Source organism: Euwallacea fornicatus, chromosome 3, assembly GCF_040115645.1.
Source record: "Euwallacea fornicatus isolate EFF26 chromosome 3, ASM4011564v1, whole genome shotgun sequence".
Taxonomy (NCBI): Eukaryota; Metazoa; Arthropoda; class Insecta; order Coleoptera; family Curculionidae; genus Euwallacea; species Euwallacea fornicatus.
The window spans coordinates 809,738-832,061 of NC_089543.1; the positions used below are offsets into that span (position 1 = coordinate 809,738).

Below are 22,324 nucleotides of genomic sequence, written 5' to 3' on the forward strand. Positions count from 1 at the left end.
AGTATTCTAGTTGAGACATCGATTGAAATTAGTCCGTTATTTGGTTGTAGTTGTAAATGACTGTAAAGAGGTTTATAATTTAAATAATAATAAATGTCCAAGAAGTCAACTTCCAAATACATGCAAGGTTTGTTAAGTAACAGGAATTTTCTATACTAACGATGAGAAAATTTGAATGCAAAATTTACCAGTATTCAGTTATTTATTGAATTACGATTATTCTTTGCATCTGAAAGCTTTTTTCATTTGGCAGTGTTATTTTCTAGTCAAGTGTTACGCCATAACTAATAAGTAAAAATAAGAAAACAGTTTGCAGGTGCGCAGATCATATAGTTAACAATAAATATAACATCTTTAACGTAATTTCCTAATTTAGTGGTTGTTGGCGTATTGTTTAAAAGTAAATAATAAAAATAAAAACTACTTATTGTAATAATATTCAATTAATACACGCATGGATTATGGATTTGTAGTAACATTTTTTAGAAAATATCGAATGCCTAAAAATAAGATAGAAACTAAAATTCTAATACATGCATTTGAATACAAGTATTCAATTTCTAGTACTGAACTTTTCTTAGTCATTTTGTTATCTGGGATAAAATCGGACGATTTCTGAGATTTTGACACAATACCAAATGTAACTTTATCTGAAAATATCTGTAAAAATTAATGTAGATTTTCTTGTCCTTAAATCATCTATTGATGGAATAAACACATTTTTTATGTGGGGAGAAATAAGAATTTGTACCGTGGAGATGTGAACAGATAGGTAACGTTAATTACTTAATTTTTCAATTCCCTACTGGAAGTCTCCAACAGAAATATCTATATGCTAACGTTAAGGTGGAAAATATAATCAGAAACCGTTGGGTTTTCGGTCACCATTTTGATCAGACACATTAAAGAAAATTTTCTTAAATTGTAAATCTGAGATTTCAATTAGAGTGAGAAGAGTTTTTATAAAGCTCTCATAAAATATTTTTCAAAGTTCTTGTAAACACTGATACGCATTTCACAAAATGAAGCAATTCATAATACGAGGATAAACTCAAATGAACCAATTAAGTTTTGCATTGGTGACCAGAGACTATGGCAATCCGGAAAACGAAGTGTTATTTATGCCCGTTTTAATTAGCACTATAAGTTTAATATTATAAATTTGTTTATATTTTCTTACAGCTTTTATTTGCATTTTTGAATAAAAAGTATTCGCGGGTTCACAAGCATCGCGACATTTGCAATCAAATTTCTGTAGAATAGCAATTTATCTCCCTTGTACCTACAGTCATAAATAAGAAAAAGGAAATAAAATTTCAACTTTCATCGCTATCAGATCTATAACCTCACAAAAGGAAGTTTCTATACCAATATGTTTGCTTTAGTCAACTCAGGTCAACTGAGGTTATAGGACGTGTCATTTGTCAAAGTAAAAGAATTAAGAGAGATTAGAGGTGTTTTATATTTGTAATTATCACAGTTTTGTTATTAATAATTGTAGTTTTAAGTTGAAATAATATATTTTTGAAATGTTAGCATCATCATCACAAAGTATGTCAAATATTAATACCTATTCTAACGACCGGGGCTTAAATTTTGAAAACGAATATGCAGCAGATCCTGCAACTGGAGGCTTTTTTAATTCGGATTTTAAGAAGTAAGTTCAATTTAAATTAATCAATTTAACGCTTAATACCGTTCTGATTGTATTTGAAGACACGATGATCTCAAGGAGATGTTGGATTCAAATAAAGATAGTTTGAAATTAGAGGCAATGAAACGAATAATTGGGGTATGTCGACTCATTTTATTTTCGTCACTGTTAACATATGTTAACGCTCTATACCTTGTAGATGGTTGCCAAAGGAAGAGATGCTTCAGTTTTGTTTCCAGCTGTGGTTAAAAATGTAGTCTCAAAGAATATTGAAGTTAAAAAGCTTGTGTATGTCTATCTTGAAAGATATGCCGAGGAGCAACAAGATTTAGCTTTATTATCTATATCTACATTTCAAAGAGCTTTAAAAGAACCAAATCAATTAATAAGAGCAGGTGCTTTAAGGGTTTTATCTAGTGTTAGAGTAAAAATGATATCTCCAATTGTAATGTTGGCCATTCGTGATGCTTCAGCAGACATGTCACCCTATGTCAGGAAAACTGCTGCCCACGCAATACCAAAGTTATATAGGTAACCATTGTTCCCCAAACATATTACTTGATTCCAAATATTTTATTCTACTTCCAGTTTAGATCCAGAATTAAAATCAGAACTGGTAACAACAATACAAAAGTTACTGGCCGATAAGACTGTCTTAGTTATTGGGTCAGCAGTAATGGCATTTACAGAAGTTTGTCCTGAGAGAATAGATTTAATACATGAAGTATATCGGAAACTTTGTGCCTTGATTGTAGATGTAGATGAGTGGGGTCAAGTTACCATTGTTAACATGCTTACAAGATATGTCAGGTCTCAATTTGCTGATCCTAATATTCATGTAAGTGAGATTTTTGTGGTGACATACTTGAACCATATTTTTATAGTCATAATCTTTCTATTTTATAATTTAAGCTTTTGGGGTGGGTTGCTGATGAAATTTTTGTACACCAAAGTGCCTCAAAATAGTTAGAAAACACTTCAAAATACCTGAGAAATATTGTAAAATGCCTTAAGTGATTGAAATCACCTAACCTAACTACAATACCTCAGCAATCTATTACTCATTTAATGATGAACACAAAACTATCTGCATTATGAAACCTTTGTTTTTTGATCAACTCACATTCAGATGGAAGTGCAAAGCATGCAAGATACTCATCCTGGTAACCTGAATATCTGATTAGCCCACTTATATAAGGGAATGGTAAGCCTAAAGGTACATTTGTGTCTTTGGGGCCTTCAACAAAATTTTAATTAGGATTTAATTTCATTTACTTGCCTATGATTCTAGTAAAAACATGAAATATACACATAGTAATTAATCCTTGAAATTAAGAACTAATAAGATATTACTCAATCTAGATGCGAATACACCCTAAAAACCTTACACTTGAGACAGTAGATATAGTTTTTTCATTGGTAGTCATATGCAAAAAATATTCTTATATTACTCTGCTAAGCCATAAAATCTCAGTCTGCTTAGTATTTGATTACAAACAATTTTTTTTACATTTCCAAAATCCTTCACATACAGGATGAACAACGACAGACCCAATACCAATAGATTAATTAGCAATACCAATTGCTTAATATAAGCCATCATTACATTTATTCTAGACCCATTTTTATTAATAACTACAATTTTGTATCCCTGTGTAATATTTTTTTATTATAGTTTCATTTTTATTTAACTTGATTATGAATTTCAGGAAGTTGGAGGTGATCAAGACCGTCCTTTTTACGACTCAAATTCTGATGCTTCTGAAAAACCTACACCGTCATTAGACCCAGATCATCGCTTGTTATTAAGATCCACGCGTCCTCTTTTACAGTCGAGAAATGCGGCCGTCGTAATGGCCGTAGCACAGTTGTACCATCATTCGGCACCTAAAAGCGAATTTCCATTGGCGGCCAAGGCATTAGTTAGATTATTACGATCCCATGTCGAAGTTCAAAGTATAGTTCTTAACGCTATAGCTTCGATAAGTTCAAAAAACAAAGGGATGTTTGAAACGTATTTGAAAAGCTTCTTTGTGAGGACTTCTGATCCCACAAATGTTAAATTACTTAAATTAGAAATATTGACCAACTTAACTACTGATGCGAATGTTTTGATTATATTGAGGGAACTTCAGACTTACATCTCTAGTAATGATAAGCGTTTTGTTGCCGCAACCATTCAAGCTATTGGCCGATGTGCTTGCTCTATTTCAGAAGTTACAGACACGTGCCTTAACGGATTGGTTTCTTTATTATCTAATAGAGATGGTAAATTATCCAATTTTCTTTAACAAAATGCTTAATAAATAGATGCATTTGTAGAAGCTGTAGTAGCGGAAAGTGTAGTTGTTATTAAAAGACTGTTACAAACACAAGCTGCAGATCCAAAAGAAATTATTACTCACATGGCCAGACTACTTGACAGCATCACTGTGGCTCAAGCCAGAGCTGCTATTTTATGGCTTTTGGGGGAGCATTCGCAAAAAGTTCCGAAAATCGCCCCAGACGTGCTCAGGAAACTTGCAAAAACATTTTCTGATGAAGTATATCATATTCCTAAATTTCTGATCAAAAAAACTACTTTACTTAATTTATTTTAGAATGATATTGTTAAGCTTCAAGTCATGAATTTAGCTGTTAAGCTATATATTACAAACCCTGAACAAACAGCATTGTTATGTCAATACATTTTTAATTTAGCCAGATACGATCAAAACTATGATATTCGGGATAAGGCCCGATTATTAAAGTACTTCATTTCAGAACAAAATAGTAAATTATCTGCTGAGGCTGAGAGAATATTTTTGGCTAGCAAACCTGCACCAATTTTACAATCACAATTTAAAGGTAAAAAACTATACCTCTAAATTAACGGGTGTTCAAATAAAAAAAAGTTTAGAGTGCTTTGCAATTCGTTTTTTCAATATATTTTAGGTAAAAATTTTAAGTTTTATTGCAACAAGAAAAAAACTAGATTATTTGAAATGTATACTAGGAGTCCTGACTGGTGTTCTGAACGTAATTCAGACTTTCTATGTCAAAATAAAGATTTTAGTTTTGAAAACACTCTGAAAAGTTTTATTTGAACACATGTTAGTTGGTATAAACAGTTATCATTTAATATGGAATATACATATATGAAAAATCGTCAAAGTAAAGTAATTCTAGAAGAACGTACTTATATATCTATATGTATTCTGAAGATTGTGATACATTTCATAATAAGTCACAACTGTGTATAATATTATCTCACAGACCAAGAGGACTTACAATTGGGCTCATTATCCCACTACATAAAGCAAAGAGCCACGGGTTATGAACAATTGCCAGATTTTCCTGAAATACCACCTTCAGGCGATGTAAGGAATGTAGAACCTGTTCTTGTGGAGGAACCAACGAAACATTATAAACGGAACGTGAGTGTTAGAGATTTTTAAGAGGGTAACAATAATTAATTAAATGACTACAGGAAAAGAGAAACAAACGAGATATGTTTTCGTGGGAGACGGCTTCAGAAGCATCTGCCTCAACTGAAGGAAGTAAGAGCAGCACTGAGTCTTCTGACAGTGAGTCGTCTAGCGAGGATACAGGAACTGAAGAAACTAGCAATCCTGAAAGTTCCATTGAAGAAGATAATACAGAAAGGTGAGTATGTCTTGTCGTTATTTTTATAAGATTTTTAAGGATTAATTTTATTTTAAGGAAAAGTGTTGATTCGGATGAGGAGGAAGAATCTTCATCAGCGTCTTCTAGTGAAGAATCAGAGTCCTCTAGTGGGGACTCTGATTCTGACGAAGAAGTCAATAAAATCGCCGTGATTAATCATATTGCTAAAAGGCCAATAAATACAAATAAAACCACTAACAACATTAATAAACCCAGTGAACAAAAGTCAAATTTAGATTTACTGCTAGATTTATCGGACATCGATACCACAGTCCCGGTTTTAACGCCTTCATTAGGTAAAAATTACAGCATTAAAGAAAATTAGCTTAAAATCATTTATAGGCGGTTTTTACACACCAACAACACCTTCAATTGAGACTTTACCGATGATTCAAATAGTCCAACCGCCCTACTCAAATACTAAACCCAGAGAATTGCTTAGTAAAATAAATGGAAGGGGACTTTCAGCTACATATCGCTTCACAAGAAGTCCTCACTTATATTCCCCTGGAATGACAAATATTAATATTATGTTTACTAACAACACTTCAGAAGACATAAATGATATACGTTTGGGGAAGAAAGTAAGTGTATAGATCATTTTTCTTGCAGAATGATTTACATATTTAGTTTTTCACAGAATTTAGCTGTTGGTATGAGCATTCACGATTTTGCTTGTGTATCCAAACTGCCGCCGAATTGCGTTCTTCCAGCTACCTTAGGAATCGATTTCAATGACACTACGCAACCAGCAAATTTTGAAATTGTGTCGTCTCTAGGTTAGAAGCATTACTTAAGTGACTGTTTGAAGATTATAACCAATTTTAGGTAATCTTTCTGTTTGTATAAAACCAAACATTGGAGAACTGCTCCGGCCAGTGGTGATGCCAACTTCTATGTTTGTTGAAAAACAATCAAAACTCTGTGGAATGAACGAGCACACGGCCACTTTAGCATATTGCAATAAAATTGAGGAACGTATTGGAGAATTAACCAATTTAGGTCCTTGTGATAAATCATCTGAAGAATTATTAAGGTAAGTTTGCCCTATTTTTGAAACTTGTTATAATTTAATGTAAAATATTTCATTTAGATTTGCAGGACAAACAATGACTTCATCAAGTTTAACTTTGGTGACTGTGCAAATAGGTGCAGAACCGACATTGAAGGTAAACTGTGAAAATATAGTTTTTGGGTCAGTGATGCTCAATGAGTTGATTAACAATCTTAATTCATAGGGATAATTGGAAGTATGGTGTTAATTTTTAATAGCTGTATGTTTATACTATTTGTTATTTTGTATTCTTTTATATTTATCACATTCCTATGTTTTAAGAGATCAATTTGTCAACTATGCTCTGAATATAAAAGTGTATTAAGTATATTTATTTTTGAAATATGTATGTAGTAATAAATTGAACAAATTTTTGCTTAATTTATTCTGGAGTTTCTTACCCTATCCAACTGTATCCAGCCTAAAAAGTTAAATTGGTTTGTAACTGATAAAGGATTATCAGGGTTCTTGATTGAATTTTTTCAAATATCACCTTTCAAAAAATGGGGAATATAAAACTTATTTATAAGAAATCACTCACCAATAAAGTTTACCCACATTTGCACACAGGATTTACAATATTGAAAATTACCTTAAAATTAATTAGCATTGGGAAGATGTATTGAAATAAGTAGTAGTAATTGCATCACCGGTTTGCTACTTCCCAATGAAACTAAAATACAAAAATATCACATAAATTAATACTACATTTATGAACACAAGGAAGAAAAAATTAAATTAAACTTTGCATTAATTTTATAACACAATTCCTTTAGCTATTCTTTTGCATAATGCATAACATATTCCATAACTTTAGCCTTAAATTCTTCTTTAGAATCCCTGTATTGATCTGCAGCCTCTACATTTAAAGGGTCCTCAAAATTTAGCAAGTCCTAATAAGTAATATTTAAGCATAATCTGATTGATAACAGATTAAATACTTACAGTAAATAAGGCATGTAACCCCCAAACAATATCGTTTAGCCTCCTTATAGGAGACCAGCCCATCCCATCCACACTATGTCTCCTTAGCAAAGACAAACATACCTCACCAGTTTCTGAAATATTCGGGTGCCACAGCTTTGTTGTGCATTTCACAAGAGGGGGCTAAATAATACAATTAAATACAAACTCGAAGTTTCCTTCAATATTACAACTTACAACCATGTTATATTCTTCAGTAACAACAATGTCGAACTTAAAGGTTCCTCCTTCCCAATAACCTTCAGTTGGCTGCACTATTAGGGTAAATTTACTTAAGTCATTTTCATTTTCATAATTTACAGAGCACGATGCCGGCAACAACTGGGACATTTCTTGTGCTTCCTTTACCAACAAACGGTCCCTAATTGGGGCTCTAGGCACTGGTGCGTTTCCATTGTCATTTTTCTTTCTAAGACGTTGGGACAGAGTTATCATAGTGGTAAAGTGTCTTATTAATACTGCCGTTCCGAAGAGGATTTTAGATAGTATTAAGCATATACATTTCAATTGAAATTAAAAATCCCTTTTTAAGTAAATTTGTTCCCAGTAATCCCAGTACGTAATATTTAGGTTAGGTTATTCTTTTGGCATTTCAAATGGTTAAGAGCCTATAAATAACATTTGGCAACAATGTCTTTGAATACTTTCTCTTCAATCTCAACCTCGTCTGAGCTATTTCCACATTTCGTTCCTTTTTTTTATGACTGTTTGTATTTTTATTATTTTATGTTCAGTATTCTCGAAACGGCTTTAGATATGCCACAGACTATGCCAAAAGAATCTGCAAAATGAATGACAAATTTCGTGTGCATGCAAGGGATGAGAAAGATGTTCGGTTTGACAGTGAAAAACGTGTTTTCTCTTTTTAAATACTTATTAATTTTTCCAAATAAGAAATTATTAGCTCAATTACTTTAACTAGTTTATATGCTACAGTTGAATATACCAAAATGAAATGATTACAAAAATAATCACATTTTTGATTGTAAAAAATTAGTAAAGCAATTGGCGCGATTTAACAACTCTATGAGATTCTCCACATTTTCAATAGAGGTCGACACTTCATGTTAACTAAAAGTCAGGTCATTGGAAAGGTGAGGTTAAGAATAACTTGTTTTCAAAAGTGTATATTGTACAGTTTGTTATTTATTACTTTATTTATTATTTTTTAGAAGTAGCCATTAAAATAACACAAACCAGAAACTTGCCAGTATTATCAAAGGTAAATCACGTTTATTTCAGTGTATTGTGCAATTTGCTCTACCTTCCTACTATATGTTTTGCGCTTCTTTAAGGCCGCCAAATTTAAAACCAAATCAACCACATCATTCCTAAATCAACATTTAATGCAAACTCCTATCTTTCCCTATGAAATCTGGTTTTTCTTATATATATCTTATAAGTAAAACTTCACCGTAGATCATGGAATACATTAAACCTACTATAGAGGAACTAAAGACTTGTATGAAAGACCCAGATTGTATTCGAAATATCTGCATATTAGCACATGTCGACCACGGCAAGACAACAGTCGCTGATTTATTATTAGCTACCAACCGTGTAATTAGCAAGAGAATGGCAGGCACATTGCGCTATCTTGATGATCGCCTTGATGAGCAGGAAAGGGGTATTACAATGAAATCAAGTGTTGTGTCTCTGCTAAATATAATCCAAGATGAGAATAAGCAGCATAAAAAGATTTTGTTAAACTTGATTGATACCCCTGGCCATATTGATTTTTCATCTGAAGTAGGGGCTGCAATTCGTGTGAGTGATGGGGCCTTAATATTAGTTGATGCAGCTGAAGGTGTTTGTGCTCAAACTAGGGAGGCAATAAAGAAAGCTTATGAGGAATATGCCAAGATGATCCTGGTTATTAATAAAATAGATCGGCTAATAATGGAGCTTTCTCAAGATGTGTCTACCATATTCCAAACTATCACAAAAATTATTGAAGATTGCAATGTGGTTATAGCTGAGGTTTACCAGTATGGTTTCACCAATAGTGATGTTGATATTGAGAACACCGGTAAGAGTTTTTTTGCTATTATTGTTAATTAAATGTAAATAATTATTGTGCTTTATTCACTTCCTGAATAACTTAGTGCTAGACTTACTCTCTTAAACCTATTTTTGTTTGAACCCCTATCATAGTAGGATATATTGTTTTCAATATTTAAATGTTAAAAATGGTCTTTTATTACAGGACTGTTATTCAGCCCAGATACTGACAATGTTGTATTCGCTAGCGCTGCAGATGGTTGGGCATTTACAACAAAACAGTTTAGCCACATGGCTATTAATCTTGTTAAAGAAGAGACTGTAGACAGTCTTAATAAGAAAATGTGGGATTTTAATTGCTGGGTAGATTCTAAAGGTTTTGTAAGAAATGGTGCAATAGAAAAGCTAAAACCCAATATATTTACGCAACTGTGTCTTAAAACTATAGTATATGTTTACCATTCCCTTATTATTAGAAGGGATGACACTCAGATTCCAATCATTATGAATAAGCTTGGAGTAACTGTTCCAACCCGAGAAATGCTGATTTCAAATGATCCAAAATTGCAACTAAAGGCCATATTGTCAGCTTGGAGTCCTATGGCTTATACTCTTCTCATTCAATGTTTGAATGTAATTCCTTCACCTAGTAGCATAGGAAAGGCAAAAATAGGATATCTGTTAAATGTCAATCATTACATCGAGAACCCTTATCTAAACAAATGTGTAGAAAAAATGGTTCCATATTTCAAGAACCTTTCCTTAAATGGTCCTACAATAGCCTATGTGTCAAAGATGTTTTGTGTGAAAAAGCAACTGCTTAATAGCACTGCTGTTAGCCAGACCACATTTATTCAAAAACCCAGAGTAACCCAGCCCAATGCAGAAGCAAAAACTGAGTCTAACGCAGAAACAAAAACCCGACTCAAAAAAGATTCTGAGAGTGAGAAGTCGTATCCACCAACTCCAGAAGATGAAATAAAAAGAATGGAAGAAGAAAATGCAATTATAGGATTAACTAGAGTGTTTACTGGTTCTCTACGGGTTGGTCAGGAAATATATACTTTACTAAATGGATATTTGCCTAATAATGAAACTGAACAATCAGCTTTGGATAACAAATATCTTACCAAAGTACAAATAAAAAAATTGTACATATTAATTGGACGAAATATGGTGGAAACTGATTATATCCCTGCCGGAAATATGTGTGGAGTTGATGGATTAGAAACTACTGTTATTCGTACGGCCACATTATCCACTGAATTGTATGTAGTGCCTTTAGTAGAGCATCCCACTCCACCCCCTGTAGTCAGATACGCGATCCAGCCTGTCGATCCAAAGCAGCTTCAAGTATTGCGACATGCTTTGAAACTTTTAATGCAAAGTGACTCTTGCGTGCAAGTTATGATGCAAGAAACCGGAGAATTAGTGCTTTTGACCGCTGGAGATGTGCATTTGGCAAAATGTTTGGAGGATTTAACACGTAGATTTACCAACATTAATATTAATGTGTCCGAACCAATGGTGGCTTTGAGAGAAACTGTATTAAATGATATTAATGAGGTAGTACCAGAAGACGAATTTACCAGTGACTACAGGGTATTTTCTTTAAAAGTAGTCCAGTTGCCGAAAAAGATTCGAAATATAATTAACAACAATCACAAATTACTGCAAATTGTGTCTGAGTATGAACACTGCAGTCTTATAGATTTAATCAATAGATTTAATGACAAAGCTGCAGCTGAGCCCACACGTCCTCATCCGAAAACCTTTAAAAGTGATTTAACGAATCGAGCTGTGACATGTATGAAAGACCACTTAAAGTCTACTTTTGAATCTTGTGCTTCCAAAGGTTCGCCCCAATGGGCATCTTTCGGAGATAAGATATGGAGCGTCGGGAAAATTCAGGGTTGTGCAAATATTCTTATTAATAACACTGAAGACTACGTTCAAAATATATTCCTGGAAACTAACGTTACTGATAAGAGAACTTTAATCGCCCAATGTCTGCTGAATGCTTTTCATACCTTTTTGAAAGCCGGGCCTATTTGCAATGAACCCATCACCAACTGTGCCTTCATAGTAAGCAAGTTCCGGCTAGTGAGGGATCTCGACTTGGAAGAGATTACTCCTCAGATGTCTTCTGCAGAGGAGTCCTCAGCTATCAATGCTCTTAAAACCGCTTTTCAAGCGAGAGATCAGAGGCTGATGGAACCTCTGTTTAGAACCACTATTCAAGTTAATCCGACGATTTTGGGTAAGTTTTTCCTTTTTTTTTAAGTGAAACAATATTCGGTTGTTATTTTTATTTATCGGGTGTACTGTATATACAAGATTTTTCCTAGTAGGTTGCAGTTTACCGTAAAACTAGGTTTATCGTATAGGTACCCTAAGTCCGACTATGGTGCTATTTAATTATTAGATGCGGTGGTGGAAATTCCCAATTTTTAGCCATACTTAAAAACGTACATGTCTGTACATTGTGCTGTTTACGATGAAGTTTTGTGTGTCTCTTGAGGTGGTGAATAATTGTACAAAATAACTCTTCATCATTGGTAATGGAGCCACGATGAGAGAATTTGGGTCGTTTTAAATATGGCCAAATATATTTTTATATCTTACACATAGCTTTTACTTGGTAGGTACTTTGTTCCGTTAACTCACTCTCTTTTTTTAATCATTTCCGCCTTCGCGAGTTAACGAAACACGAAGCACGTAAATATAATATTAGTACTGCAATAAATAAGATTAGGTACAGCACAGTGATGAGTGTCATACTGATATTGTAGGCACCACTACAAGTTTTATTAAGAGATTTTTCATTGTGCCTACACCATGAGATCGTCTTACCAGTTATGTAAACCTTACTGTACTTTGCCATTAATTGCTCTATTAAAAAATACAGCGAGAGTCAGCTTAAATGAACTTAAAACATATGTTTCATCGTTTAAATATATCATAAATATTTAGTCAATTAATTTCAGATGTAAGTAATTTTCCATAATCACATAAACTATTATAGTAACTATAGTACGAAAATGCGAGCGATTAATCCCATAATGCTGATTCTGCTAGCTCTCTCGCTTTCTGCCATGGAAATGGAGGCATTTCTAGACTTCGTGTAGTTCTCAAAGGCCTTCCTCTACGTTTGTTGTCAACACACATCATTCCGTAGACTCTTATACCTGGTACACTAGCATATGTTGGTTGATCATGTGACATTGGTCCTTCTGAAATTCGAGTCAATTTTTCTATTGTTTTCTAAGAGAAATTTTAGCATTTACCCAATGTACTACTATCAGGACATCTGCAGATAACTAGGTAATGTGACTTTCCTGTCCGAATGTTTTGCAAAGCTAACAAAGACCAATCTCTCGGGGCCCTGCATATTCTCATCTCGCTGGTTGGTTCGCAGGTCTTAACCAACGTTACCGCCTTCTGAAAATATCCAAGTAATTAATGCTAAAGATATGCAAGAATAAAAATTCATAAAACTGAACTCAAGATTGGATGAAGGAAAGTTGTTGTGAACAACCCTAGGAGATAAGCAATTTAGCAATTCCTAATTTGAATATTTTTGTTACACCTAACGAGCGCTGAACTCGCTGACGATATTTTTTTTGCCACTTTTCTTAATCTGAACCAGACCTGACGTTCATTATTGGTGCCCTGGGGTCACTCGTGTACATATGCGTCCTTGTGTGAATAATTGGCCAGAATATAATAATTATTTGCTAATGCTGTCTTGAGGCACCTTATGAATATTAAAAAGTGTAGAGTGGAATCTTCTGCATTGTCTGCCCTGTAAACATGAAGAAAAGTAGAGATGTAGATAGAAAAAAATAGATTCATTATTTACTAGACGATATTTTAACGTGTTAATTTATGCCACTCTAGAATGCATTGAATAGTAGTTCTAATTGAATCGACTATAACATTTTTTATCTAATAATATAATAGTAGTCTCAAGTGCCAGCAAAATTAAGTAGTGAACCAATTTTACAGCTAAAGTATCAGTTTGCACTTTTATTTAATTATTAGATTACTGAATTAAAATATCCACCCAATGGCTTTCCTATTCTCACGTTCATCTTATGCTGGCATTAATGAAAAGGTTCTTAAGTTAACACCTATATACTTATACTTCTTTAAAGAATTTTGCAATTAATGAATGAACTGCAATTGAATGAAATTTTACTCTCACCGAACTCACTTAACAAAATTTATTGTTTCGTCTCTGAATTAAAAACGAGTTGTAAATTTTTTTATTTTTAAAATCATTTTTATATTGCGGTTTAATTTTAAATCTCTGAAATGCCAGTGTCAAGCAGACCGACGTCTTTCTATGGCCCTGATTGAGCTTTGTAATTAAGGCGAAGACCATTATCGTTTATGTTATCGTTTGCCCTATAGCTATTTTTTATGACAGTAAAAATGGTTCCACATAATTGCATGCCTTTGCATACTTTGTATCATGTTCGGGTAACTCTGACATAGGTATATGGCAGCACATCTGCATACTTAAAGGCCTTGTTCATATGGATCCTAATCTGCTGGTTGTCAGAAGTTCGCGCTCGTTATTCGTGTCATATCAGGCTTCTTCGTACAAGTTCAATTACTTTTTATCCTTTCTTGCGTAGTCAAGCTTACCCTTGATTTTTTATTAATGCTTAACTCCGTGGTATGAAGGTCGTCTGAGTTTAGAGACGCTGAACAGGGATCTCGGTATCTTGACGGACATGCACATAAGGGTTGGGTCCAGTTCAGTCTTACATACACAGCATTACAAACCTATGAAATAAAACCATGTCGTATATGCATATCCGGAGAATTAAATATTAACGTACTTGTTGAATTGCACATTCAGGAAGTAAATACATATGTTGATTGTGGGGGTAGTAGTGGTACTTGGTGGGCTTGACCAATGCGGCACCAGCACCGGCAGGTAGTGGTAATAAATTCTGAAAGAAATTATATAGTTCACAATCCATGATTTACGACATTTTTAAACGTCGCATTTTTAAAATTTTAAATTAATGTTGAACCCCACACTGGAAGAATATTTTTCATAATCTTTTAGAAATCTCGAATATAAAGAAATTTTATGTGGTAAAATAAAGAAATTCTTATTGAACTCCCAGTACGCGTTTTTTTATCAAACATTGGTTGGCAGATAGCAATAATTGTTATTGCTAAAAGAAGGCATTTATCATAGATACAATAAATTGTAAAATGAAACCAGGGGCGAGACTTTACCATCTTTTCTGGGCAGATCAGGGCCGGTCTTAATTTTTTAATTAATTTCGAGTCACTAGGTTAAACGCACCCACGTTTCGCATTTGAACCGTTGGAAATTACGAACACTTTCGAATTTTCTTTGTTTTCATGATTAAAATTAAATATTAGAGCAAAATTACGAGTTTGCAGACCCATTCATATATGCAAATGATGAGCATTTGACCATCCACATAAAAATAAAATTGAAAATAATCAATAATAAGTGTCCAAACTAAAGCAATTTCTCTGTATGTGCGGGAATTCGAATTTAGTCATGAAGATCTTCAATGTATTCTGCATTATGCGAAGGTTGTGGGAGCTTTCTTGAGGTCGATTACATTTAAATTCGATGAATTTATGCAAGAAGCGACTTGCACTTACGGAATCGTGGCAATTGAATTATTAAATGAAAAGTAAAAATTATAGTGCACGAGATTTGCTACTTCGATTTCAGTTTTGCTACGATTTGCATAATTCCGGCCGAGAGCATCTGCTTAATGATTATTGAAAGCTTCGTTTTACTGTTACATATTTCTCGAAAAAACTATATATTGAAACTTCCTGGAGATGTTTAAGTATATGATGGGTTGTTGTTGAATACGCTTCTGTAGGTGCCTGCATTTTAGTTCTTCTTCAAGGACTTAAATTATCATGTTTATGATTTCATTGGCGTTTCTTACGTGTAATTTCCATAATATACCCATATTCGTTAATGGCGTTCCGATAGAATTATGCTGATAGTTTCAAGCAGTTTCTCTCAGGAAGACATGCTTTGTCTCTCGTTTTTGCACTTTATAGAGGCAGATTTCAGAGAAAGATATACAATTTAAACCCATTCCCACAATGCGTTTTGTCGATTTTCTGAATAATCCACAAATCCTGAGCAACCAGCTATGACCTAAGAGACTATATAAGATTTGACCTGGTACGTGCATATGTTGCTCCCCAGAGAGGCCAGAAATAAGCAAAACTAACTCAGTGTCAAGGCCGAACAGTCACGACTCCATCGCTGCTTGGTCGGCGCCTTTTATAGATCATTGTAGTACCCTGAGATCTTCCCAGCTTAAAGCCAATATCTGCTATCTTATTCTTGTTTTACTATTTTGTAATCTATGGAGAACGCAGAAATTCTCTGCGCCAAGATTAGACGTTCCTATGCCATGGCAAATTACGAGAAATATATCTCTAGGAGAGCCTTTTTGTAGCACGCTTAGTTGCAAACAGGAACTGATGTGGATGGTAATAAATAACTGTTAAATATTACACGGTTTTAGAGAATCAATACCAATTTTTTAAGCGGGATGATGGGGTGATGTCAGCGTTTTCTCACGATGATTCAGCCATTTAGGCCGTGCAGCTAAGTGAGCCTTACAATGCTTTATGTGTTCTCGGGATTGTTCAGATAATCGTCTTATGCTCAGCAAATTTCCTTATAATTTTAATTAAATATAATCCACTTACGATATAGCTACAAATTGCTACGCATATATTTTTGGTGAAATTTTGCTGTAGCAGTGTACATTCAATTCGTGGTAGAATGATGAGTGAGCTATTAACAGTTATATCCTATTAAATAGTAATTTAGTGCTCAAGGTTTTAGTGTTTTAAATTGAATGCATCCATTTAAGATCGTTACTGTTCATCTCTCGCATTCCGAAATTTATATTGTTCTAAATCTACTAACAATGAAACAAGTATTCGCAGCTGCACGACCGAAATATTTCACGTATACAAATGCAATAATCTATTTTAAGGTAAAGTATATCCGCCTTCCGCATTGTTAGCTACAGCTACCTACGGGACTGTGTCAAGTAACATCAAAAATCTCTTTTATGGTGATGCAAATCACTAACAGAATTTTAATGATGGCGTGTTGCATTCGTTGTGTTCTTTAACCTCTCCCAAATATGTATATTGGGGTTATACCATTCGTCTACTGATTTTCGATTTGCTGCGGGCGTACGTATGCCTTTTCAATCACTTGTTGGTGCTTTGGAAACTTGGCTCTAGCTTAAGCATATCCAGCTATATAGCTTAACTGGGTCGAAGGAGAAAGAGCAAAGAAGAAAAAAATGTACATATATGTTTTTATAAAATGAGAACCAGGTAAATACATACACATGTATATCTCTTGGAACATATGGCGTTTTGTCGTAAACGAAAAAATATGCTGTTTACTTTTCATATTTACGTTCATTCGAGATGATCAATTAATGGCATTGTTACCTTTAAAGAGAAAGCCGTAAGTACTTATTACAAAACTAGCATGTGTATAGTAACTCTTCAGTGGGTGTGTATCTGATTGATCGTGTGTTTGTGTAGGGTAGGTCAAGATTTATAAATAATGCTAGTAACGCCATATAATCTAGCAGCTCTCGCTCTCAAGAGTGCTATTATTAATTTCAGAACTGTCCTACTTGTGGCAACTGAATTCTTGTTGGAGCATATGTTTGATGTCCGAGGTAATCGCTGCTATTTGTTACCTGGGAAAATCTTCTTTGGCTCTCATGCATTGAATGTAGTTGCCTTCTCAATATTAATTGTTATCTACTGCACTTAAATTCGCATTTAGAGGTGTAAAGGGAAAATACATCTAAGGATACGCGACTTGTCTTTAATCCATACATTTCGTGTTTTCAAAACATTGTTTTTCTACTTGAGTGTATATAGGGTGGTCATTATCTACCTCGTTGTGTGTGTTTTTTGTTATTCTGGGAAAATCTTTTATTCTATAGATATTCACAATCATTTGGCATACTATCAAGCCCTACATAACAACATGCTGTTTAATTCTGACACCTAATAGTCGTGGCTGAGAGCTCGAATGATGCATCGTTAATAACATTACAGACTAGTATAATACAATGCATACCAACGTAAATCTAGGGTCTCATTAAGACATCAAAAATTGTCGCCAAACAATAAAGCTCGCATCCGCATGATAAGTAGTAAAATATTTACAAGCCTGGGAGCTCAGTTTAATTGTAATCATCGCTGACAAGGAAGTAAAATTTACTTACGAAAAAACTTTTTAGTTCGTTCTTCGATTGCACATTGAAATTTAACGACTCGAAGTCATGGGCTATTCTCTTGAGTTTGTTAGGACAATTTTCAATAATATGTATAATTCGGATTATTCTATATGACCGCCAGTCCTGAAAACCTTAAATAAGGATGATATTTTCAACAGGTGTGATGATTATGCAGATATTAACGGATATAAGTGTAACGAAGCAATTACATTGAATTATATTCAATAATTCAAAGTAATTTATGATCGCTTGTTTCTGGAAAATTAGCTAAACGGTGCTACTCGATTATGCCATAAGCCAACGTGGACTTTTCCAGACCGAAACACAACTTTCAAGCCCATTCTTATGCGGCATTTCAAATATTTTTTACTAGAACACGTTTGTAGTTTAGTTTATAAAACATTTTTCAATGTGCGGTGTCCACGTTAGTTTCTGGCTTAATTATATGCCCAAGAATTTAGTTCTTTCAGTATTTTCTATATATTTTTTTTTGTTTTCATAAGTGGACTGTAATTCAGTTAGTTGTCCTTACTTGCAAATTGCATTGCTTGTCATTTCCTGTGTTCAGATTGACTTCATTATCTTCGGGTCAATCCAATATTAATTGGACAGGTGTGTTTGCTTTTCTTAAAATTTCCATGGTGCTCGGAGCTGTTATGATAAATTCCCGTCGTTCTCGTGAAGCTAAGCCGTTCGGTAAGTCATTGATGAATTCATTAAACAGAGTGGGAGAAAGAGGGGATCCTTGAAGTGTATGTACCTTGGGTCTAGAAAATGAAAGCCTAAATGTAAAAGCAACAAATTTTCTGTAAAAAGATAATTAATACTCCTTTCAATTTTATACAATGAACTAGGAATCAGCTTACTTAGTTTCATGTATTATCTTTTAGATTTAGAGTAGATCAAAATTCATATGTAGGTTTCGGTATTCGAGAGCTCGGAAAGAGTGAACAGGAAATAGTAAAAAGTAGTATCATTCATTAATTGAAGGAGTTAATCTTAAAACTCGTTTCATTCAAATTTTAAAAAAATCATCGAAAAATGCCTTTAAAATTCTGACAATTTGTCTTTTGACGAATTACCAAAATTGTTAGTCTAGGTAGGATAAGAAGAGTTTTTAAAATGACTCCCTAAATTAATTGTTTGGTAAGTTAGGGAAGAAACTCTAGTAGAAGTGACAGTAATCTTTATGATAATGTGCCCAATTGTTTGTAGGGTTGACTCATGGATATGCCGCAAACTTGCTGTGTTCACGACGTTTTCAGGAAATTTCATTATTGTAAAGCCGCATTAAAACTATGTATATTCTTTTTATCTTGCCCTTTGGTGCTTTTTTTAATCGAATGGGTTTGTGTCATCATTAACTCGTCCATCTCTGAATTTCAAGAATTCCACTATTCAAATTATCGTTGTGTAGTACATTTGTCTCTTACTTTTTTTATTTTCCATATTTTTTACTTTGCTGTTTTTCTGGATTTTCCCATCGAATAATTTAAGATTGCAAGAAAAGAGAATAGTATAAGATTACTTGATTACTTTAAATCCATGATTTTCCAACCTTTTTCTCGGCTTGATAAATAGATATCTGTTGGTGGTACTCACCAGTGGTGCAGTAGAAAAACACTGACTGTTCTCTTTTTAACCTGAGATTTATTGAATCCGCATTTATCATTGCCATTCTCGTTATGATGAATTGTTTACCAGTTAATAGCAAAGCAAGCCTACCTATTCCCGACTCGTATAATGGGTTATGAACTGACTTATTTATTGGTCATTGTATGTTATGGAAGCAAAAATGTATTTTTCAAAATGAAAATTATGCACTTCTTCTTTGCGCCTGGTACACATAAAAAAAGCCGATTATCTTGATTTGTAAACACGCAGTGTGTAAGTTGCCCATTAGCCATATTTTATGGAACATCGTAGGCTAATCTGATTCAATCCGCTACATACGTAAGTAGCTTCGCTGTGGCAAAGGAATACTTGGGTCACCTCGGGAGATTCAACAAAAATTGATCAGAGAAGTCAAATAGTGCATGAAATTTTTTAAATCGGCTTATCAGATAGTCTTGAAGATTTTTAATACTGATATTTTATTCGACAGTTAGTTCACAGAAAAAATTCGGAAACCGTGGAGCTTCATTAACTGTTACTTGTGGTTAGAGGATCAGTAATTTAAGCTCCATAAGCTCCATAAGCATAAGCTGATATTGCAACCGTTACCTAGCTCAAAGGCATGCATCCTAATTTTTTAGGTTGCTTGCAGATTTAAACGGCTGCTTTATAATATTATTGCTCTCTTTTAGTGTCACTTTGAGGTAGTAAGTAATTACTACAGTGCGTTTAAAAGTACATTATTTAGAACGGTATCGCACTCATTAACAACTTTTCGCGTTTCGAAGTAGAACGTATTGATATGTAATTACGTTACGCACATCGTGCTTCTTCTTTTTTTAAATATTTTCCAATATTTCTTTATTAAACGTGTTGTGTGCCGCTTAAAGATGCAGACATAAAGAAAAATACTATATAATTCATGCCAGTAGGTTAAACTTGTAAACGCTGTTCAGTTAGCTATAATGTGCCGTCCGAAGCAAACTTTGTCAGTATGTTAGCAAATACACTCTGAGTAGAACATATTTGGAGTGCGTGTAGTTATATGCAAAATAGAAATTATTTGCATAATTTCAATCCCATATAGCTACTTCAGAACCACTTAACCTCGCCTCCTTTAGCGTTGTTGCATTCTATGCAACAAAGATAAAGGAGGGTTTTACTCTTTGTACATTTTCTACATCAACACCATTACTTCGATCAGCCATGGTGCTAAATCGTATTAAAGTTAACACGAAAACGTCTGTCCTATTACTAGAATTTTTCACTTCTCATGTCGAAATTACACTGCAATCTTTACATAGTCTATCCTGTAACATCACATATTCCATTAAGCTCGCATATAATTAAAGCCTATTAATATTAATGTCCACTGGAAATATTAAGCAATAGCTGTTTTAATAGAAATAAGTTGCAGTTAATTCCCAGACCTTAATTTCCTAGTTTTAGCAAGTTTTCTTTGGTTCTCATTTTATTACTTCCTTAACAGGGCTCAGTTAATATGGTATTAACCGTCCAAAGAAGAAACCTACGTTGTAAGTGGTTTTTAATAAGACCTATACTCGTCTTGAGTTGAGAAGAGTAAGATTGCTAGTTTATTAATGAGGTTTTAAATAGAGGCTGGAAACTTGGCAAAACAGCACTTTTGGACACACGTCTCTTTTTTAATTCTCCGGCAGTAGTTTAAAGTTATTGAACTTCTATTGGCCCATATGCTTTTATAAAGATCAACGCTATAAATCTTTTAATCGGGAATGATATCCTCCTAATCGCGAACCATGATCATCGAATAAACGTGCCCTAACATTAATGGAACCTTCGCGGTGCTAAAGACATTAAGAACGCCGCCTAATTTGGACAAGTCTCAGCGTGTTCATATCTTTACGGTATACATGGTTTTGGGCAGGCGATTTAGTCCATTCGCATCGGTTGTTTGAGCACGAAATCTCAAGAGTTCGTAGGTTAATATTTGGCCATGGGGTTTTGTTCCAAGTCGTTTAGCTGCTGATTGTTAGCTTCCTTAAAATATTTTGTATTTAAATTGAAATATTGTTTCTGCCTTTTTTTGGACGCGACCATTCGTGGCAACTGTTTCTAAATAAATATTTGGCTAAGACACACAAGAGTAGTTTGTGTGATTAATTCAATTTCTGCGATCCATGCAAAGTAAATGAGGCCGCTTAGAATAATTGCAGAAAGTAATGTAATCGGTAATTATTCAACCAAAAGTAGTCCATCCTTATCCAAAGATACGTATTTTCATTTCAATTTCGTTCGACTGATTTTCGTGAGAACGGCCTCTTTTAGGCTGTAATGAACCGAAAAAAAAAGCAGAACCCACAATAAAATTAATTCTTGATCGATTGATTTCGATTGAAATGTTTATCCGATGCAATTTATGGTTGCTCGACTATTAATATTCCAGCCCCATATTATTCAGTTCAGCCTGCGGTTTAGGCCTTTTCACATCGTTTTGTGGTTTCGTTAAATAGAAAACAGCTTCATAATTAAATCAGATTTGCCAAGAAAGCTTTTAATATATTGTCAAGTAGGGGCTTGGGAACCGTGGGTGTTCTTGTTAATGTTATCTCCACATCGATCTTAACGACATTCACTGTTAATTATTCTCATAATTATGTCACTCTCGCCTGGAAATTATTACCTATATTATTTGTCATTTAAGGCCATGTTTGTCAACAATGCGATATCGGAAATGTAAATATTTGATATAACCTAGTGTGTTACCCGGCGAAGATTGAAATATTTTTCCTTGCAGAAAAAAAAATCAGTACATTATGATATGCCATCATTAAATTGCCATAAGACATCATTTTGTATGTACTAACCAGCATTTTAATCCTAGCGGGTTTTATCATGTACTTAACAGATCATAGATTTTTTTCTCGTTGTGAGGAAACTCTCGATGCCTTAAAATCAATGAACATATTTTTTAGTTAATGTGCAGTTAAAACGACTGAGTCGCATTAATTCCGTTTGGTTTAGAGCCATTAACCAGCTAAAGGAAGCAATTTCATATGC

At 34.0% G+C, this 22,324-nt stretch overlaps 4 protein-coding genes across 5 annotated transcripts in view; 2 read left to right on the plus strand and 2 right to left on the minus strand.

The window, feature by feature from the left end:
• Positions 1 to 10: 10 nt before the first annotated feature.
• On the plus strand, positions 11 to 6,759 carry rb (adaptor related protein complex 3 subunit ruby). Its single transcript, XM_066302556.1, has 14 exons — positions 11 to 1,657; positions 1,717 to 1,792; positions 1,854 to 2,185; positions 2,243 to 2,492; positions 3,364 to 3,922; positions 3,977 to 4,197; positions 4,255 to 4,501; positions 4,910 to 5,070; positions 5,124 to 5,299; positions 5,357 to 5,616; positions 5,663 to 5,904; positions 5,961 to 6,099; positions 6,149 to 6,356; positions 6,414 to 6,759. The coding sequence occupies exons 1-14, from the start codon at positions 1,530 to 1,532 to the stop codon at positions 6,556 to 6,558; spliced, it is 3,144 nt and encodes a 1,047-aa protein (XP_066158653.1). The 5' UTR covers positions 11 to 1,529; the 3' UTR covers positions 6,559 to 6,759.
• Positions 6,760 to 7,068: 309 nt separating this feature from the next.
• LOC136350659 (NEDD8-conjugating enzyme UBE2F-like) lies at positions 7,069 to 7,939 on the minus strand. The gene is made up of 3 exons (XM_066302614.1): positions 7,536 to 7,939; positions 7,320 to 7,481; positions 7,069 to 7,267 (listed from the first exon to the last, which is right to left on the minus strand). Exons 1-3 carry the CDS (start codon positions 7,791 to 7,793, stop codon positions 7,151 to 7,153), a joined length of 537 nt encoding a protein of 178 aa, XP_066158711.1. The 5' UTR covers positions 7,794 to 7,939; the 3' UTR covers positions 7,069 to 7,150.
• Positions 7,940 to 8,157: 218 nt separating this feature from the next.
• The window catches only part of LOC136350634 (elongation factor-like GTPase 1), a 60,437-nt gene continuing 46,270 nt past the window's right edge, over positions 8,158 to 22,324 (plus strand). Inside the window, exons 1-4 of one of the 2 annotated variants that reach the window (XM_066302563.1) lie at positions 8,158 to 8,452; positions 8,531 to 8,580; positions 8,778 to 9,387; positions 9,565 to 11,619. In XM_066302563.1, coding sequence (XP_066158660.1) covers positions 8,781 to 9,387; positions 9,565 to 11,619 — 2,662 coding nt within the window. In that variant the 5' untranslated portion in view covers positions 8,158 to 8,452; positions 8,531 to 8,580; positions 8,778 to 8,780. The other variant, XM_066302561.1, reaches the window with a different exon arrangement.
• dsx-c73A (doublesex cognate 73A) overlaps positions 11,674 to 22,324 on the minus strand; it is a 35,994-nt gene continuing 25,343 nt past the window's right edge. Inside the window, exons 2-5 of the mRNA XM_066302602.1 lie at positions 14,210 to 14,323; positions 14,013 to 14,153; positions 12,647 to 12,800; positions 11,674 to 12,592 (exon numbers count right to left, since the gene is read on the minus strand). Coding sequence (XP_066158699.1) covers positions 12,411 to 12,592; positions 12,647 to 12,800; positions 14,013 to 14,153; positions 14,210 to 14,323 — 591 coding nt within the window. The 3' untranslated portion in view covers positions 11,674 to 12,410. The remainder of the gene's footprint in view (positions 12,593 to 12,646; positions 12,801 to 14,012; positions 14,154 to 14,209; positions 14,324 to 22,324) is intronic.

What these genes read in the sequence shown, in the direction of transcription:
- rb (XM_066302556.1), top strand. Translation starts at nt 1,530, where the DNA reads ATGTTAGCATCATCATCACAAAGTATGTCAAATATTAATACCTATTCT. An exon ending in CAAAAACATTTTCTGATGAA is followed by an intron (nt 4,198 to 4,254) that starts GTATATCATATT and finishes AATTTATTTTAG; the next exon opens with AATGATATTGTTAAGCTTCA. An exon ending in GGTTTTAACGCCTTCATTAG is followed by an intron (nt 5,617 to 5,662) that starts GTAAAAATTACA and finishes AATCATTTATAG; the next exon opens with GCGGTTTTTACACACCAACA.
- LOC136350659 (XM_066302614.1), bottom strand. Translation starts at nt 7,793, where the DNA reads ATGATAACTCTGTCCCAACGTCTTAGAAAGAAAAATGACAATGGAAAC. An exon ending in CTGAAGAATATAACATGGTT is followed by an intron (nt 7,482 to 7,535) that starts GTAAGTTGTAAT and finishes TGTATTATTTAG; the next exon opens with CCCCCTCTTGTGAAATGCAC. An exon ending in GGTTACATGCCTTATTTACT is followed by an intron (nt 7,268 to 7,319) that starts GTAAGTATTTAA and finishes ATTACTTATTAG; the next exon opens with GACTTGCTAAATTTTGAGGA.